Source organism: Hipposideros armiger, unplaced genomic scaffold, assembly GCF_001890085.2.
Source record: "Hipposideros armiger isolate ML-2016 unplaced genomic scaffold, ASM189008v1 scaffold_643, whole genome shotgun sequence".
NCBI classification, from domain to species: domain Eukaryota; kingdom Metazoa; phylum Chordata; class Mammalia; order Chiroptera; family Hipposideridae; genus Hipposideros; species Hipposideros armiger.
The window spans coordinates 955,326-975,461 of NW_017731993.1; the positions used below are offsets into that span (position 1 = coordinate 955,326).

Here is a 20,136-nt window from a genome sequence, read left to right on the forward strand (position 1 = left end):
ATATATATATATAATCTTAATTGAATATCCTGTTTATTTTGGAAAAGGCTACCTAAGTCTGGAAAACATACCCCACCTATGAAACATTGAACTTAGAATTTGTAAAGTTAAGACTTCTTTGCTGTCACACTAAATGTAAAATGCTTATGTTAACACATGATGGAAATGAAGTCACACTAAACTTCTGCGTAGTTTAAACCTGACTTTAAATTGGCGACTTAATGTTCTCTGAAAACATTTAGAAAACAGTATAAACGTGTCCTCTGTTTTTTTTGTTTTTTTGTGTTTTTGGTTTTTTTTTTTTAGCTGAGCCATCCTGTCGCCTGTTGGCAGCTCAGCGGCAGCTCAGCTCAGGCCGGACTCAAACCGCTGTTGCTCAGAGCTCAAACCTTTGAGCGAGCTCTTAACCAACTGAGCCACTCAGCCGGCCCATGTGTTTTTTTTAAACATGGCAAGATGCTTCTTCACCTTTGTAATGTATTTTTTCAATTCAAAATTAATGTCAAATATGAAGAACAAACATTCGTACGTAAGGTAACTTAAATCTACAAAGTTGGCTATTTTAATTTTTTTTTTTGAAAAAAAATGTTTTAAAGATTTTATTAGGGATTTGGGGGAGGGGGAACAGTGTTGGAGAATTGGGGGAGGGGCACAGTCAAGTTGTTGTCCTTCAGTCTTAGTTGTGGAGGGTGTAGCAAGCTCAGCTCCAAGTTCAGTCCAGCCACTCAGCTCAATGTGCTATGTTCAATTAGTGGTGGGTGGGTGTAGCCACCATCCCATGCAGGAGTCAAACCAGCAGCCTTGTTGTTAAGAGCTCATGCTCTGTCCACTGAGCCACCCGGGTGGCAGCTCAGCTCAAGGTGCCAAGTTCAGTCTTAGTTGTGGGTGGGCGTAGCTACCATCCCATGCGGGAATCAAATCGGCAGCCTTGTTGTTAAGAGCTCGTGCTCTACCTCCTGAGCCACCCAGGCGGCAGCTAAGCTCAAGGTGCCGAGTTCAGTCTAGTCGCGGTGGGCATAGCCCACCATCTTGAACAGGCAACTTTCTTAGGAGCACGTGCTCTCACCAGCTGAGCCATCCTGCCACCTGTTTTCAGTTCATCAGCAGCTCAGCTCGGGCGCAGCTCACTGGCTTATGTGGGAATCGAACCGGCAACCCTATTGCTCAGACCTCGCTCTCTTGAGCAAGCTCTTAACCAACTGAGCCACTTGGCTGGCCCCTTCTATTTTAATTCTTGAAGATTGATGCACATTAACTATGAAACAAATTTTAGAGCTAAGAATATGAATATTATTGAATTTTATTTTTAAAGACCTATATTGACCCCTACGTAAATCTCGATTGATTTCAGAATTAGATGATTGTGAACTAGCCTCAGCATCTTGATCGTGGCTTCATAGTTTTCAGTGTGTGAGAAAAATTAGACAAATTTCAACCACTTTTATGGGCATTTTAACCACTTTCAATTCTTTCTAGAGCATACATTTTTTATTAAGTTTGCTATTTGCCAAAAGTTCAGATAAAAAGATTTCTTAGTGAAAAGTAAAAGGAAACAAAATTGGCAAGTTTTATTTGTATAGCTTAATTCTTTTTTTTTGTTGGTCACAGTCTCTAATTATAGTGATAATGAATAGCTTCAGCCCAGAAAAGAAAAAGAAAATGAATAATTGAGTTTAATATGATGAAATTTTAGAAAGACATTTGTCTTGATTTTTCTTTTAATAATCTGAAGGAATATTACACAGAAAATGCCAAACTTACATGTATTCTACAGATTAGAAAATGGGGTAAATATATACACATTGAGATTGATTAGCACTTGTTAGGTGTTGAGAACTTGAATTGTTTGTTTGCATGAATGAAGCATAAAGGTAAATGGATTTGATAGCATTTTATCTGAGAGGTTGATGAAAGGGACAGTATTATAGCAAGAGAAGCTAGGCTGGGAGCATAACCTTAGTTAGGAAAGGCGCTTCATATATTAGAATGAGAGCCAAATGGAGAAGCAAGAAAAGAGCATTTTAGGGTTTGCAGTTTCTGTTAAGATTTGTTTTTCTCCAAAGACTGTATTTAGAATAGGAATTAAAGACAGGTTTATCATTGCTATGATATGTGTTTCTATTTGAGATCTAATACGTTTTGAGCTTTTCTTCAGCTATAAACAAAAATAGTTTTTGGGTGGCATTTTCTGTACAGTAGACTAATGTGGTTAGAAATAGTTTTATGTATTTTACCTATTTTTTAGAAATATCAAAATGATTTTGTAATGAGTTGTAAAAATAGAGCAGTGAAATACATCAATGACTAAGTGAATCTAGGTTGTTGGAATTTTCTTTCTAGTAAGACCAAGTTATTAACAATTATCAATTTTAGGCTAGACAAATGGCTGCTGTTCTCCTAAGACGCCTTTTGTCCTCTGCATTTGATGAAGTCTACCCAACTCTTCCTTCTGATGTCCAGACTGCCATCAAGAGTGAACTACTAATGATTATTCAAATGGAAACACAGTCTAGCATGAGGAAAAAAATTTGTGATATTGCCGCAGAGCTCGCCAGGAATTTAATAGGTGTGTATACAAATACATTTATTATTATGCTATTGAAGAAAATGAATTTTCTTCTATATTGTTCAAGTTGCCCCTTGAACAATTATGGGTTTGAATTGTGCAGGTCCACGCATAGGTTTTTGTTTTTTTTCAATAAATACTTGTACTTTTCGATCCGTGCTTGGGAGTCTGTGGATGCAAGAGTGTTTACCGTATGCATTGTTCTGCACCATTTTATATAGTGGACTTGAGCATCTGTGGATTTTGTTATCCGGGAGGGGTCCTAGAATCAATCTCCCTCATGGATATCAGGAGACAAATTAAGTATTTGGGGAGTCCATAAGTTATATGCAGGTTTTCAGTTGTGTTGGGGGTGGGCACCTTTAACACCCATATTGTTCAAGGGTCAATTGAATATCTTTTTTTTTTTTTAAGTGAATCTTTACAGGATGATTTGCGAGTACCTGAGGGCCATTTATTTTGCTTGAAATGAGAATGATTATAGATTCTGCATTTAGAGCCAAAAATTTCAGATATTTGTGACATGCAGTCATAATACTTCCTTCCATTGGTCTTTAAAACATTCATGTGGAGAATTAATTTTGTAGTTTGCATGCAATATTGTCAGTTTCATTTCCTCCTTAATCTGTGAAGTTTTGAAAGCAGTCTAACTTACAACTTACTTGTCAGTAGAAGTAGAAGTCAGTGGAATCCAGATACTTTTGCTATCATATTTGTGTATTTATAAATTATATGCATGTGCTATTATACTATTATGCTATGTACATTATAAAATACCCCAAATTTAAAAAAAAAATTTTTTAGATAATTTTGTTTTTCAATTACAGCTGATATTCAGTTTTATATTTGTTTCAGGCGTATAGCTTAGTGGTTAGACATTTACATAATTTACGAAGTGATTTCCCCCAATAAGTCCAATACCCACCTGGCACCATACATGGTTATTCAATTTTATTGACTATATCCTCTATGCTGTACTTTATGTACTTTATATCCCTGTGACTACTTTATAACTACCAATTTGTAGTTCTTTTTGTTTGTTTGTTTTTTAAAGATTTTATTGGGGAATTGGGGACAGGGAACAGTGTTGGGGAATTAGGGAAGGGAAACAGCCAAGTTGTTGTCCTTCAGTCTTAGTTGTGGAGGACGCAGCTAGCTCAGCTCCAAGTCCAGTCGCCATCTGGCTGCCAGTTGTCAGCTCATGGCCGCTCAGCTCAAGGTGCCTTGTTCAATCTTAGTTGCGGGTGGGCATAGCCCACCATCCCTTGTGGGAGTCAAACAGGCAACCTTGTTGTTCAGGGTGTGCGCTGTAACCAACCTGAGCCACCCAGCTGCTCTGAGATTTCATTCTTTTTTATGGCCAGAAAATAGGCTGTTGTCCATATGTAGCACATCTTTATCCAGTTGTCTATTGATGGGTACTTAGGTTGCTTCCCTATTTTGGCTATTGTAAATAACACTGCAATAAACATAGGGAAGCATCTGCCTTTTCAAATTAGTGTTTTGAATTTCTTCAGGTAAATACCCAGAAGTTGGTTTACTGGGTCATAAAGTAGTTCTATTTTTAATATTTTGAGGAACCTCCATTTTTCCACAGTGGCTGCACCAGTTTACATTCCCACCAACAGTACAGGAGTTCCCTTTGCTCCACATCCTCACCAACACTTGTTTGTTGATTTATTGATGATGGCCGTTCTGACAGGTGTGAGGTGATATCTCATTGTGGTTTTGATTTGCATTTCTCTGATGATTATTGATGTTGAGCATCTTTTCATATGTCTATTGGTCACCTATATGTCCTCTTCACAGAAATGTCTATTCAGGTCTTCTGCCCATATTTTAATTGGATTGTTTGATTTTTTGGTGTTAAGTTGTATGAGTTCCTATCGAGTTAATATTTGGATATTTACTTTTTATTGGATGTATCATTGGCAAGTATCTTCAGTAGGTTGTCTTTTTGTTTTGTAGATGATTTCCTTTACTGTGCACAAACCATTCATTTTGATATAGCTCCCTTTTATTTTTTCTTTTGTTTCCCTTGCCCAAGGAGCTACATCAGAAAAAGTATTACTAAGCAGTGTCAGAGAGTTTACTGCCTTTGTTTTCTTCTAGGAATTTTATGATTCCAGGTGTTACATTTAAGTCTTTAATCCATTTTGAGTTCTTGTATATGGTGTAAGAAGGTGTTTCACTTTTTTGCATGTCCAGTTTTCCCAGCACCATTTATTGAAGAGACTGTCTTTACCCCATTGTATAGTCTTCCCTCCTTTGTCATAGATTAATTGGCATGGATTTATTTCTGGGTTCTCTATACTGTTCCATTGGTCTGTGTCTGGTTTGATGCCAGTACCGTGCTGTTTTGATTATGATAGCCTTGTAGTATAGTTTGATATCAAGTAGTGTGATATCTGCAACTTGTTCTTTCTCAAGGTTGCTGTGGCTATTTGGAGTCTTCTGTGGTTCCATATAAGTTTTAGGATTATTTGTTCTAGTTCTATGAAAAATGCCGTTGGTATTTTGATAGGGATTGCCTTGAATCTATTTATTGCTTTGCGTAGTATGAACATTTTAACAATGTTTATTCTTCCTATCCAAGAGCACAGTATATGCTTCCCTTTATTTGTATCTTCAGTTTCTTCAGTGTCTTTTAATTTTCCCAATACAGGTATTTACCTCCTTGGTTAGATTTAATCCTATGTGGGTTTTTTGGGTTTTATTTTATTTTATTTTTTTTATACAATTATAAATGGGATTGTTTTCTTAATTTCTCTTTCTGTTCATTAATGTCTTGCTACTTTACTGAATTCATTTATCATTTCTAATAGTTTTTTGGTGGAATCTTTAGGATTCTGTATATATAGTATCATGTCATCTGCAAATAATAACAGTTTTACTTCTTCCTTTCCAATTTGGATGCCTTTTATTTCTTTTTCTTGTCTGATTGCTGTGGCTAGGACTTCCCCAAAAAATACTTTTAAAGGATGAGATAAAAAAAAAAAAACATCTAAAGCATTTTATCAACCGTCAAAACTTTTTGATCACACCAAAAGTATTAACAATGTAATTAAATATCCTTCATTATTTTTTGACAGACTCATAAGTGTGATTTTAAACTTAGTTCATTTAGGTGGCATTTTTAAAGATTGAAAAGGATACCTCACTAAGGTAAAGAAGGACTAAATGGGAGGTATTGTTGGTTGTGCTTAATAAGTCATGACACTAATTCTTTAACCTGCAAAGTTCAAAACCCACTGAAACTCTTTAAGTTTTAATTATTTAAATAGCTTAGAAAATTCTATTTTCAAAATTTTAAGTGTGCAGATATGTTGTTTTTTTTCAAGCTGAGCCATCCTGCCACCTGTTGGCAGCTCAGCGGCTGCTCAGCTCGGGTCGGGACTTGAACCGCTGTTGCTCAGAATTCACACTCTTGAGCGAGCTCTTAACCAACTGAGCCACTCTGCCGGCTCCCAGATATGAGTTTTTATACATAATATTATTTTTAACTCAAAATTACTTAATAATAGAAATATTTGCAAAATAGAAACAGGTGCTCTCTCCATAGTTTTTTTTTTTTTTAAGCAGTATTTTTCCCCTTAAAGCATCATTTTTATGTTGAAGAGACAGATAAAGGGTATTTTTTTTTTTTAATTTTATTGGGGAGTTGGGGAAGGGAAACAGCCAAGTTGTTGTCCTTCAGCCTTGGTTGTAGAGGGCATAGCTAGCTCGGCACCAAGTCCAGTCACCATCCGGCCGCCCATCAGCAGCTCACGGCTGCTCAGCTCAAGGTGCTGTGTTCAGTCTTAGTTGCGGGTGGACTATGCCCACCATCCCCAGCCAGAGTTGAACCAGCAACCTTGTTGCTAGTAGCACATGCTCTCACCAGCTGAGCCATCCTGCCACCTGTTGACAGCTAAGCGGCAGCTCACTGGCCCATGTGGGAATTGAACCGGTGAACCTGCTGCTCAGAACTCGTGCGCTCTTAACCAACTGAGCCACTTGACCGGCCCAAGGTATTTTTTTTTAATGTCAGCTAAGTAGTACACACTTGTCATTTCAGAAAATTTTAGGAAGTATAGGGGAAATGTTCACTTAAAACTACAAAGCATGAGCACTGCTCTGGGTCCTAGGATTCCCACTCCCAAATGTTCTGTTTAAAAATAATTATTATTTTGGTTTCAAGACCTTATTACCATGTATTAGCTTTGTCTACTTTTTAAACTCTTTAATAGCAATAATGTAAAAGATTCAACCAAAATAGTCAAAATGCTGCTTTTCTCCAAATCCCACTCCCAGAAATGACTACTACTTATGTTTGTGCTTATGTAACCCAGAAATGACTACTACTTATGTTTGTGCTTATGTAGCAACTGTACACAGTTGCTTTTTACAAGATTATAATGTCATTTTCATGGTTAAAAGACCTAATTGTATTGCAATTTTTTTTAACTATAGGGCAAGTGACATTTCCCACTACTGTATATTCTGATTGAGGCTTATGCAATAAAAAGATTCACCCTTAATTTTTAAAAAAATTTGACTTACACTTTATGCCTGGATTTCTTTACTTTTAGATGAGGATGGCAACAACCAATGGCCTGAAGGTTTGAAGTTCCTTTTTGATTCAGTCAGCTCTCAAAATATGGGACTGCGAGAAGCTGCCCTTCACATTTTCTGGTATATACATTGATGTAATTTTTTTGAACAATTTAATATTGAATGAGCAGAACACATTTTGATTTTTTAGTCTTAACTTTTTAGACTTAAAATAATGTGTTTAGATAAGCTTTGTATTGTGTTGGAAGTAAAACTGAAAGAACAAAGCTTTTTATTTCATATTATGATTCTTTTTGCATACAAGTGTTCTCTAGAATTTTATTTCTTTCCTTTTTTTTATGATTTTGAAAATTTTTCTGGAACAGTTTCTTCTGCTTTATTTGGAGATTGACACAGTACTAAATGTACCTCTTAGAAAGCCACTTTAATAATGGCATCTTGAAGAAGAGAAAGAAGATGCTGGTGAATCCCCATTGTTTTCTGTAACCAAGCTTCATAAAAATATATTGTTTTAATAAACTCCTGTATATTTACAAGCAAGTGGTCGAAGTTTAGAGTTAAATCATTATCTGCATTAAGAAAATTTTTGCTCTACTCTGTTATACAGTTCTGCATTTAAAGTATAATTGGGTTTATAATTTTTAAAAATCATATACATTTTTTTCAATAAGATATACCTTGATCAACAGAAGAGGATAAGCATTGATATTAACACCATTTTCTATTTCTGTTGTCAGATGTATCTTATTTATATCAATAACCCAGAGTAGAGAATTAAATAAAAGCATTCAGTTTATTGACTGAATTTAGAGTAGAGCAGAACTTAAACTACCTGGATCACCAAGGCTAGGAGCAGATTGTCAGAAAGCATGGTTACTGTAGTTACTATCTGACACACAATGGTTGCTCTAGTTCCACCCTGCACTCTAGGACAGCTTTGCACTGAGACAGCGCAATAAGGAAAAGCATACGCCTGGGATGGGTGGCTGAGTAGTGTGTACCTGGGTCAGCTCTACTCCCATACTAACCCACTATGTTTCCAAACCCAAAAGAGAGTTTGCATGGAGGGTGGGTATATGATGTTCAACCTTCAGGATTATACACACTTTAGAGTCAGGCAGACATTTAATTAGATGTGCTAGCTGATGCTTTACTAAGTTATAATGTAGTTTTTAAAAACTGCTTTGGATCATTTTTTAGGAATTTTCCTGGAATTTTTGGGAACCAGCAGCAGCACTATTTAGACGTCATCAAACGGATGTTAGTTCAGTGTATGCAAGATCAGGAACATCCATCGGTAAAGCATTTTAATTCCATTAATATTAGCACCTAATATAACATTTATCTTGTAAACAAAAGTTATGTATTTGGAGATTGTCTTTTACTTTAATACTTTAAAATATAAATACTAATTTTACTGATAAAGAAAAATTTTGTCTCAAGTAAGAAATCTTAAACTTGCATCCATCAAAAACTCATGTTTGACATTTTTTTATTCTCTTCATTTTAGATCAGAACATTATCTGCTAGAGCAACAGCTGCTTTTATACTTGCAAATGAGCATAATGTTACTCTGTTCAAACATTTTGCAGACTTGTTACCTGGGTTCTTACAGGTAAGAAAACAAAATAGGTGATAATTATATCCTTATTGGTTTTCTGTAGTCTGAATTCACATCAGAGTTCTCTAGTGCATTCATTTATTCAATAAATATTCATTGTCTACTGTGTGCTGGCACTAGGTTATGGGGATACAGCAGTGAACAAAACATGAAAATATCTAATTGAACTTGACATCTATTACCTTTATAGATTTGTAGTCCTAAAATTTTAGGTTAGTCTCAAAATTTTTCTGTAATGCAAATGACAAGCAGTTGATACTTACTGAATATATAACCACATAGGTTATTTCCATTGAATCAACCAAATAACCTATGAAATTTACTGCCCATTTTACATAAGGAGAACTTAAGGAGGAAAAGATAAGAAACTTGCCCAAGGTCACAGTGTTGGTAAGTGAGGGAATCGTGCACAATTCAAACCCATACTCGACTGCAGTCCTTACTTTTAGCTACAGGACTGATAACAGTTTGTATTATAAAGTAAATAGTTTATGGTTAATTCACACTGTTGGATCTCAATAAGTTATTATTTTAAGGACATCTTTTGAATCAATCAGAAGGTAAAATATGGTTGGGTAAATGAGAGCAGTTAGTCTCAATCTCATCATACCTCAAACCCCTTTTTATAACAAATATTCGAGTTTTTTCAATTTCATAAGTATCTTAGGTTTATGGTCACGTGAGATGCATGATAAAAAACTCTTGTGAGTTCCTTGGAAGCATTTGTGTCACAGATGCAGGATTTCTAGTACCCCTAGCTTTGCTAATCTAAGAAAATGCCTCCTAGGATAAATAGCACCCCTGTTGAGAGTACTACAGGTTAGGATTAAAATATCCTACGTGATTCAGTTTATAACAGGATTTAGTAGAAACTTTTCCTGTGCTATCAAACTGAAAACATAGTTTAAGTCAGTAACAAAACATTAACTTTTTCACTCTATTGTTTTACTAGTTTATTACCTAAAAATCTTAAGTTACTCACTAAGCCTAATCTCAGATTTTTCTTCCTCTGAATTTAGAGTAAGTTAAAATGTTAGCCAAGGGCCGGCCGAGTGGCGCGTTGGTTAAGAGCTGGCTTGGGACGCCAGAGGGCCCCCGTTCAGATCCCACATATGAGGGCCAGTGACACTGCCCTCTACAGCTAAGATGCTGAACAACAGCTCAACCTGGAGCTGGGCTGCCGTGAGTCGCCGGCAGTGGCGTAGGCTGCAGCCCCTGCTGCAGTGGGTTGCCATGGGCTACCGTGTGTAGCCAGCAGCCAGCGTGAGCGGCCAGCAGCCAGCGTGAGCGGCCGTCCAGAAGCCGGCGACTGATCTGCCTCAGCCAGGAAGAGCGCAATGATGGTGCCAACTTGGGCCAGTGAAGCAACGTCCTCCACAACTAGACTGAAGAACAAAAGGATAGCAACTTGTCTGTTCCCCTTCCCCCGATTCCCCAGCGCTGTTCCCATCCCCCAATTCCCCAATTTAAAAAAAGAAAAAAAAAAAGTTAGCCAAAACATCTAGGAATTGTCGCTCTGAAATAGACAGTAGTAGTTACAGAATGCACACTAAAATACCACAGTGACCAAACATGAAATCAAAGAGAAATTAACTGGATAATATTGGACACTTTAAATTTGTCAGAAGATCTAATATTTACTATATGTATGAAAAAGACGAGGACATGGCTATAGGAAGGACAGAGGAAAGGGATTCCTGGTTATGAAAAGAATTCCTTGACAGCCTTAGGTTCTGTGTAGTGGTTATGACAGTTTCACAGATTTTCATTTTCACTTAGAATTAAATCCTTGTATGTTTCTAATTAACAGAGGGAAGGAAGGTGGCTATAGGTAGAATATTTGCATAATGTAGATTGCTAAATTATTATTTAGCGAAAAATTCTCTCATAATTCCCTGTCGTCTGCCTCTTAATGTTTTGGCTAATGAGACAGCATGAAGTGACTCTTGAGCATAGACTTTTCTTCCTGTTTCATCTTTTCTAGGCTGTAAATGACTCGTGCTACCAGAATGATGATTCCGTTCTAAAATCCCTTGTTGAGATTGCAGATACTGTTCCAAAATATTTGCGTCCTCATTTGGAAGCTACTTTACAACTAAGTCTAAAGGTAAATTAAATACTTCAATCAATGTTCCATTTTTTATTTTCAGTGAATAAACTACTAAATGTATGCAAATATGTCTTCTTCATAGTTGTGTGGAGACACTAGCCTCAATAATATGCAACGCCAGCTTGCCCTCGAAGTAATTGTGACCCTCTCTGAGACTGCAGCTGCTATGTTAAGAAAACATACCAATATTGTTGCACAGACTAGTAAGTCAAAGATCTTTAGTTTATGTTAATGTGGAAAAATTATTGGATAAATTTGCTGAGAGTTGTGTGAGTTCACAGATTTGTTGATATAATGAATATCCTTTCAAAATCAGATGGATCAGGGGAAATGCATCTCTACATACTTAGTTGCAGTGACTAAAAGAACTAAGCATATTGATTGAAAGAACTAAATATCAATTTTCCTCAAATTAATCCATAAATTCAATATAATTTCAGTCAAAATCCCAATAAAGCTGGTCCTAAGATTGTTTCTAAAATTCATGTCGAAGAACTTAAGGCCTAGAGTAGCCAAGAGAATTTTGACAAGTGGAGATCTTGCCTTATCAACTGTAAAGATGTAGAATTGTTGATGGTCCAGGTGAGATAAATGGGTCAGGATGGAGCAGAAGGGTCTGGGAGCAGATCCTCTCATATGGAAACAAAGCTGACTAAAAAAGATGATTCATCAAAAGCCGTTGGGGCAACTGGTTATTTCTATGGAAAAAAATATCGCAACCTCAACTATTAAAATTCAGTTTGGGGTCAATTAGAAACTAAATAGTACAGATACATTTTATAAGTAAAGCTTGATAGTAGAAAAGGATTTTTTAAAGACTGAATCACAAACCATAGTTGCAGACATTGCTAAGTTTGCAAATACTAAAACAATTTTTTGTCCAACCAAATACACCATAAGTGAAATTAAAAGATAAGCTGCAGACTGGAAGAAAATAGTTGCAGTGTACACAGTTTTCGTTTCTAGAAGTTAGACAAAGGCTAGAAACAGGAAATTCATAAAGAGGAATCTGAAATAGTTAAAGAATACTACTACAAAAAACAAGTGTATTTCTGGGATACAAGTTGTTAGAAACTGACAATATCCAATGTTGATGAAGACTGTGGATAGGAGAGGACTCTTACAGCAGCCAGGGCACGTCACACATTGTTGTGAAAGAAGACAGGTCTCCTTTGAAACTTCCCTTAGAAATGCGAGCTGATGCAACCACTAGAGTGCAGGTTACTGATTTTTAGTGCTATTGAAGATACTTGTTGCAGTTTCATGCCCTGAGCTCACTCTTATCAAGGAGATATGTATACAAATCTTATCAAGATAAATTTTGTAATAGAAAAAAATTGGAAACAACTAAAATGTCCATTAACAGGATAGTGTTTATATAATGAAATGCTAGGAAGTAATTTAAATGTGTTTTAAGAAGAAATATCAAAGAATATATATAGTACGATACCATTTATTGTATAAAAAATAGAATCATGAAATAGTGCTCTTTTGTGTATATATATATATAGATTACAGAAATCTGTAGTTCCAAGTATAAAACAGTTTGGGAATGAAAACATTGATTTTATAATGCTGCTCACCTCTGGTGAGGGAGAGAATGCAATAGGATTTGGGAAGCTTGATTTTTAATGTTATTTCTTAAAAAGAATAAGATCTAAAACAAATGTGTGAAAAAGGTTAAAATTTAACAAACAGATGTTGGGAGCACAGGCATTATAATAATTTTTTTGTCTCGCCCTCTTAGAGGCAAAGTAAATCCTTCGGTTTTTGTTTTGTTTTGTTTTGCTTAAAATTCTTGTAAATAATGATGTTGATAAATAAGAAAGCCATGGTGCTGAGGTATGAAATGATTCTTTCCTTTAGTTCCTCAGATGTTAGCAATGATGGTTGACCTGGAAGAGGACGAGGACTGGGCAAACGCAGATGAGTTGGAAGACGATGATTTTGACAGGTAGTACTGTTGTATGCATGGTCACTGACAGCATAGAGCATGAGCAGGTGGCAGTGAGAGCTTTAGGATTACTAGGCCCATCTCTTTCTCACTATATTGTGTAATCTGAAGTTAAACTTTTGTTTGGAATATGAGACACTTTGGCTTTTAGTTTGAGTTATCCTATAAAATATGTATAAAGAAGCTTTATTGTGATAAATGCCTTTATATATATAGAGAGTTCACTTAGAATTGTTGTTGCAGCACAATTCCCTGTGAAACTTTGTAGTTTCCAAAAACAATGCAATTTAACTTTAGAGAGAAGACGGTGGTGGTGAGATTTGTACACTAGAAGACAGTAACACTGGACTTTTACTTGGTGGTGACTTAGGAGGCCCCCATGAATACAGACATTTTTGGAAAAGTGAACCAAAATCTATAGTCACTGTCCAGTAGTGATGATGGCCCCTTACATGTATGTGACTTGTAGCACTTCAGAGTTCTATTATTTTAATTGATTCTTTCAGTACTAAAGGTATATTATCATATTATTGATACAGGATGGAGAGAAGGTTGAGTGGTTTGTTCAAATTATATAGCCAGGTGGTAGACTGGGGTTTGGTACCATTTTTCTTACTCTTCCCAGGGCATTACACTACCTCCCTTTCTTAAAAATAACTAGAAATACTCCCCTGAAAGGCTGGTAGTCAGTATACGCTACTATAACTACCAAAATAAAAGACATTTGACTTAATAGACTACATGGTGTGTTTTTGAGGCTTAATCCCATTATTAAAAATGGCGGACTTCTGACCTTACTATTGTTTTGAAGTGTATGAAAGTAATCCTTCAATGGAAATGACCTAATAGGGCTGAAGAGAAGACCGGCCTCAGATCCGGTTTCCTTTCCCTGGTTTAGTTACGGTAATGTGCTGCTACTTGGCCTATAATTTTCCCTGTAAAAGGCACTTAAATTTATGATTTATGAAGCTATTTTTTCTGGGCTAGATGAATAAGATTTTCTACCTGTGAGTAAATAAGCCATAAATATATTTTCAAGATCAGTTTAAGTCTGAGAACCTGTTCTAAAGATCAGTCATAGTTTTATCTTTATATGTAGTCTCGTCTTCACAGAACAGTTAAAGATTATGCACATAACAAACTCACTACTAAACTTGGAGTTCTAAAACAGTGCAAAGGCTTTTATGCCTAAATTTCTTCAGTTTTCAGTGAAAACATTACAATTGATTTTCAAATATACATAATTTTGGCAACACAGTTTGCACCCCTTTAAAGGTAAAGAATCTCACAGTGAGGAGTAAATCATATACAGTTTTCTATGTTCTGTCCATCGATAAGTTTGAAGGATATATGTCCAGAAAATGAGATACACAACACTCTGCTCACATTTCTGAGGCTTGAAAGTATCAGAACCTAAGTTTTAGCCTGTGAGGGGTGGAGAGAGAGAAAAAGGGGAAAAGCCCTGAAAAATAAGATTCAGACATAGGACTTTTTAAATTATAATGGAATTATATATTTTTTTGCCCCCCCCCACCCAACTCGAGGGTTTTTAACCCACAACTTACTACATGGCGTTTCAAAGACTGAATTAATTCTTTTTTAGCCCTAGTTTAATAACATGTTTAGAAATATCTATAGTGTACCATTCTTGTGTATTTTGAATGTGTTGAAGACGTTAAATTTTGTTTGTGTGCAGCAATGCAGTTGCTGGCGAGAGTGCTTTAGACCGAATGGCTTGTGGACTTGGTGGAAAGCTTGTTCTGCCGATGATCAAGGAACACATTATGCAGATGCTTCAAAATCGTAAGCTGTATCTCTTTCAAATGCTAGATAGATTAGTGGAATGTGACTTTCTAAATCTGAAACTCAAATGAGTGCTTATACTGTCTAAAAATTAATCTTTGCCATTTTATATTCTGTTTAACCTAAGTTTTACATTATAAAGTCTAAGGAAAATTTACAGATTTTCTCCCTAGCCAGAAACATCTAGATTTAAATTTAAATAACCATTATTATTTGAGTGTTTATGAAATTTTAGCATATTTTATTTATGTAATATTCACCCAGTATCTTTTATTTTTTAAAAATTATCTAGTATATCCAGAAGTGAAGCCACGTTTTTATATATTTCTATTATTTTCCCAGCAAATATTTGGTCATTTGTCAGCCTTTTATAATTTATATCAATACCAAAAATTTTTGTTGTACACATTTTTTGTCTTTTTAATTACAAAGTTAACATGCTTAATTTTTTTTTAAAAAATCAAATACAGAAATCTGTAAATTAAAAGCCCTTTACCTTAGATTCAGAGTTGGCCACTGTTAACAGTTCCCTGAGTCTGTTTTATGTGCCTTCCCCCATTCCCCGCAAGCCTTTTTCTCTGACTTTATTTATGCACATATGCAGAGGTTTCTCCAGAATGGGAATATACCATACAGACACACCATACTTAAGAGCTTTTGCTCCACAGTACATCATCTCACCACATAATAGCCTCCCTCATTTAACAGCTCATAGCATTACACTCTTTACCCATTAAATGTTAATAATTTTTGTTGATTAGAAATGGTAATTCTGCATACACACCTACAGAAATCCTGGCTTGCTTATATGAATATTTATTTACAGAGTACTTGACAAGAGATAGACTTGAGGGTCTAAAGTAGTTAAGCAGAATAACAATACCAACTTCAAATGAAGGTGGATTATTAAGAACTCTAGCCCTTAAGCTCTACCTAGCTGATGTGATTTTACATCTGGGTCTTAAATAATAGTTTTTCCCCTTTTTTTAAGCCTCTAAATTTTTTTAGGGTTTTTCTTTCTGGTTTTTTTAACAAAGGGATAGGGATAGTTAGCATCACAGATTATTCAACCTATAACAGCTGCTAGAAAGAATCTAGCTTTTCTATTTTTAAGATAAAGTAAAGCCTAGAAATGTTAAGATTGCACAAGGTCATCCAGCTATCAGTGTTTCTCCTCCATTGATTCACACTACTCAAATAGATTTATTGTGGATGTGATTTTGTGACTTATAAAGAAATTGATTTTAATCTTTTCCTACAATTTACTAGCTAGTGCAGAGGGCTTTACATGTATGGCAATATTTGTTACTGCAAAATATATGAATTTGTTACTGCAAAATATATGAATTTGAGCAAGTCTTTTGCACCTTTGTTTTCTTGTTGTAAAGTAAGAAAAGAATACTTGCCTCAAACCCAGGATTGGGGTTAGGAACCAAAGATGTATTTAGTATATGTGAAAAGTGCTTTAACAATTGTGAACGATGCACATTTCTTAGTAACTTATGCCACGCTTTTTTTTTTTAGTTTTATTGTTTTTCATTCTTTCAGGAGCTCTGCACATTGAGAATATATGAGGCACATCTCTGAACCAAACATAGACATCCTTCAATAAATATTTATTGTGTTTCTTCTTTAAATTAGTAAATCGATTATGCAAAGATTAGTATCAGATATTGATATATTGGTTTCCTAGGATTACTAATCCTCAATTGAGAAATGTTGGCTTAATACTGAGTAAACACATTTAAAACATATAAAATAATGTTATTATAAGTGGTAATATATTGGGTTGTCGGAAAAGTCATGACATGTTTGCGACAGATGGCACTAGTTCATTTTTGGAAGTACTAGCATCATTCACATCTCTGTTATTGCTGTGTCATTTGACAGCTGACAGTTCTAGCTTCATTTTGAAAAATAGTTGAGCGATTTGGTTGAGTTTTAGAGATTTGACAACAATTTGAAGATGGAATACCAAACTGTGCATTTTTGCCATATTTTACTGTTTTACTTCCATAAAGGGAAGAATGCGCGTGAAGCTTGTGAAAAGTTGCATAAAGTTTACGGTGACAGTGCTCTACAAGAACATCAGTGCCAACGATGGTTCACGAAATTCCATGCTGGTGATTTTTATCTCAACGATGCTGCTCAGTCAGGGAGGCCCACCAAGGTTGATGATGACAAAATAAAGGCATTGATCGAGTCAAATCCACATTATACGACACGAGAAGATTGGAGAAACATTGAACATCCATCATTCACGTGTTCACAACCACCTGAAGAAGCTAGGATACGAAAGCAAGCTCAATGTTTGGGTTCCTCATGAGTTCAAAGAAGTTCATTTGATGGCACGTATAATAAACATTTGCAATATGCTCATTAAACGTGAGGAAAACAATACTTTTTCGAAGCGACTGATAACTGGTGATGAGAAGTGGATTGTTTATAACAATGTGGTGCGCAAACGATCTGGTCCTGACGTGATGATTTGCCTCAAATTACATCGAAAGCAGACATTCATCAGAGGAAGGTTATGCTCTCAGGGTGTTGGGATTTTAAAGATGTGTTTTTCGAGCTCCTGCCAAGGAATCAAACAATTCGAATGTTACTGTCAGCAGTTGGACAGTGTGAACGAATCCATCTTCCAGAAATGTCCAGAGCTTGTTAATCGTAAAGGAGTTGTGTTCCATCGCAACAATGCGAGACCACACACAAGTTTGATCACCCGTCAGAAATTATTGGAGCTTGAATGGGGATGTGTTGCCACACCCGCCATACTCGCCTGACCTTGCACCGTCAGACTTCCACTTGTTTCGCTGTCTTCAAATCTTGCGTGGTATAACGTTCAATTCAGATGAGGCTGTAAATCAGCACCTTGTTCAGTTTTTCGCAAATAAAGACAGGTCCTTCTATGAACGAGAAATTATGAAGCTCACTGAAAGATGGCAAAAGGTTATCAAACAAAATGGGCAATATATCATTGAGAGATCTTTGTTCTTTATATAAATAAATGACCTTTGAAAAACATAGACAAAATACGTCATGACTTTTTCGACAACCCAATAGTTTTCATACTTAACATCAGCATCTACAATTTTTCAGAAAATTTTGATAGTTGAATTACTTACAACAGAGTTTATCTTTACATGGGTTTCGGGCTCCCCAAAGTGAAAAATTAAATATGATATAAATTCAGGATTATCTACAACTTGCATAACCCTTATGCCAGCAATTTTCAAACTTTCCATTCTCAGGACCTTTTATACTCTATAAAAAATTACCGAGGATTCCAGACTGCTTTTGTTTATGTGGGTGATTTCAATGTTTAGTAGAAATTAAAACATATTTAAAAATAACAAGAAACCTAGTACATGTTAACAGAAATCACTTTTTTTTTCTTTTTTTTTTAAAGATTTTATTGGGGAATTGGGGGAGGGAACAACGCTGGGGAATTGGGGGAAGGGGAACAGACAAGTTGCTATCGTTTTGTTCTTCAGTCTAGTTGTGGAGGACGTTGCTTCACTGGCCTATGTTGGTATTATCATTGCGCTCTTCCCGGATGAGGCAGATAGGTCACCGGCCTCTGGACGGCCACTCACGGTGGCTCTTGGCAGCTCACACGGGCTGCTGGCCGCTCACGCTGGCTGCCAGCCACACACGGTAGCTTATGGCAGCCCACTGCAGCAGGGGCTACAGCCTATGCCATCGCTGGTGACTCACGGCAGCCCAGCTCCAGGTCGAGCTGTTGTTCACCATCTTAGCTGTATAGAGCAGTGTCATTGGCCCCCATGTGGGATCCAAACCAGGGTCCTGCTGCTCAGAGCTGGAGTCCCAAGCCAGCTCTTAACCAATGCGCCACTCGGCCAGCCCCCCAGAAATCACATTTTTTGTGAAGAATGACTTTTACAAAACAAAAAATATTAGAAGAGTGTCTGTTTTTGCAATTTGGTAAATATCTTAGCTGAATCCTTTCATTTTTTTTTTTTTTGAATCCTTTTATCTACTTCTGTATACAGTCTCTTAGGATTTTACCGATGTTGTAATCCCTGGACTATTTCACTATACTCTCAAAATGAGAGTGAAAGAATAATATTATTAGGAGAAAAATTTTGACCTTGTGGACTTCCCGAAAGAAACTCAGGAAATCAGAGGGTTCTTGGGCCCCACTTTGAGAACTATTGCTATATACAGATCCTAGCTGTATATATTTATGTATATCTTGCTTTGTTCCACATGGAATTTGAAGTAGCCTAAAGGGATCAATAATATAGTAAATGTAAATATTTAGAAATGAGAGTCAGTGAAATTATATATTAGAACAGGTTATGAAGTCCAGTAAAATAAACATTGTTTAGCTAATTTTCTGCTATTAGAATACAAATATGGTTCATCCATATTCACTTAATGTATTATTAAATTAAAAAAATTTTAAAGCAGCATCTTATTTCGGCCTTTTTTCTTTTTAAGGAAATATGACCATGGAAATCAGTAAATCTATATTCAATAAACAGCAGTGTGTGACATAGAAAATCCAGATATTTATTGCTTATAGTAAAATATTAGAGGGAAAGTCTTTTATTTTAAGTAGTTGATTTAAATACTCAGAAGCTCTTTGCTTCCATATTGCCTTTTAACTTAATAGAAATGTTTGTGTTGACACAACCACTATCACAATGAAATAATCCAATCAGGTACTTTTTCTGTTCACTTTTCTAATTAATAAATAAAAATACTTTGTTATTCTTTTCAAGTTAAGAAGAACTTTTTTATACTTCCACCAGAATGACAGTGTCTCATTGTTGTTCTTTCATTTGTAATTCTTCTCCATAGCTGACTGGAAATATCGGCATGCAGGATTAATGGCCTTATCTGCCATTGGTGAAGGATGCCACCAGCAAATGGAAGGAATTCTAAATGAGATAGTAAATTTTGTTTTGCTTTTTCTTCAGGATCCTGTAAGTACCAATAAATGCTTGATTCATAATTATTACCATAGTTTCTCATGGGAAATAGAAAGCCTTTACTAATACAAAGGAACATATTCCAGCATCCAAGAGTAAGGTATGCAGCCTGTAATGCTGTGGGACAGATGGCCACAGATTTTGCACCTGGTTTCCAAAAGAAATTCCACGAGAAGGTAAGTATGAAGTTCTCAAACATTTGAATCAAACTTAAAGAAGAAGGGTGGCATTTCAGCATGTATACTTCTGTCTGATTTTATTTCACAGGTGATTGCAGCGCTGCTGCAGACCATGGAAGACCAGGGCAACCAACGCGTGCAGGCCCATGCCGCTGCTGCTCTCATTAACTTCACTGAGGACTGTCCCAAATCGCTGCTTATTCCATATTTAGATAATCTGGTGAAACATCTGCATTCCATCATGGTACTTAAACTCCAAGAGGTAAGTTTTAAGATCTTCAAGCCTTCTATTTGAGATTAATTTAGGTTAATTTTATGGCTAAGACCCCTGGAGAAAGTGACTTTTCAGCATGGCTGTAAAGAATAGACAGTTAGGGGCCGGCCAAGT

At 36.0% G+C, this 20,136-nt stretch overlaps 1 protein-coding gene across 1 annotated transcript in view; it reads left to right on the top strand.

The window, feature by feature from the left end:
* IPO5 (importin 5) overlaps nt 1-20,136 on the top strand; it is a 44,193-nt gene that overhangs the window by 6,357 nt on the left and 17,700 nt on the right. Inside the window, exons 3-13 of the mRNA XM_019625908.1 lie at nt 2,374-2,566; nt 7,138-7,240; nt 8,321-8,417; nt 8,631-8,735; nt 10,726-10,848; nt 10,934-11,054; nt 12,718-12,805; nt 14,502-14,608; nt 19,439-19,563; nt 19,656-19,745; nt 19,837-20,010. Of these exons, the coding sequence (XP_019481453.1) occupies nt 2,374-2,566; nt 7,138-7,240; nt 8,321-8,417; nt 8,631-8,735; nt 10,726-10,848; nt 10,934-11,054; nt 12,718-12,805; nt 14,502-14,608; nt 19,439-19,563; nt 19,656-19,745; nt 19,837-20,010 (1,326 nt within the window). The remainder of the gene's footprint in view (nt 1-2,373; nt 2,567-7,137; nt 7,241-8,320; nt 8,418-8,630; nt 8,736-10,725; nt 10,849-10,933; nt 11,055-12,717; nt 12,806-14,501; nt 14,609-19,438; nt 19,564-19,655; nt 19,746-19,836; nt 20,011-20,136) is intronic.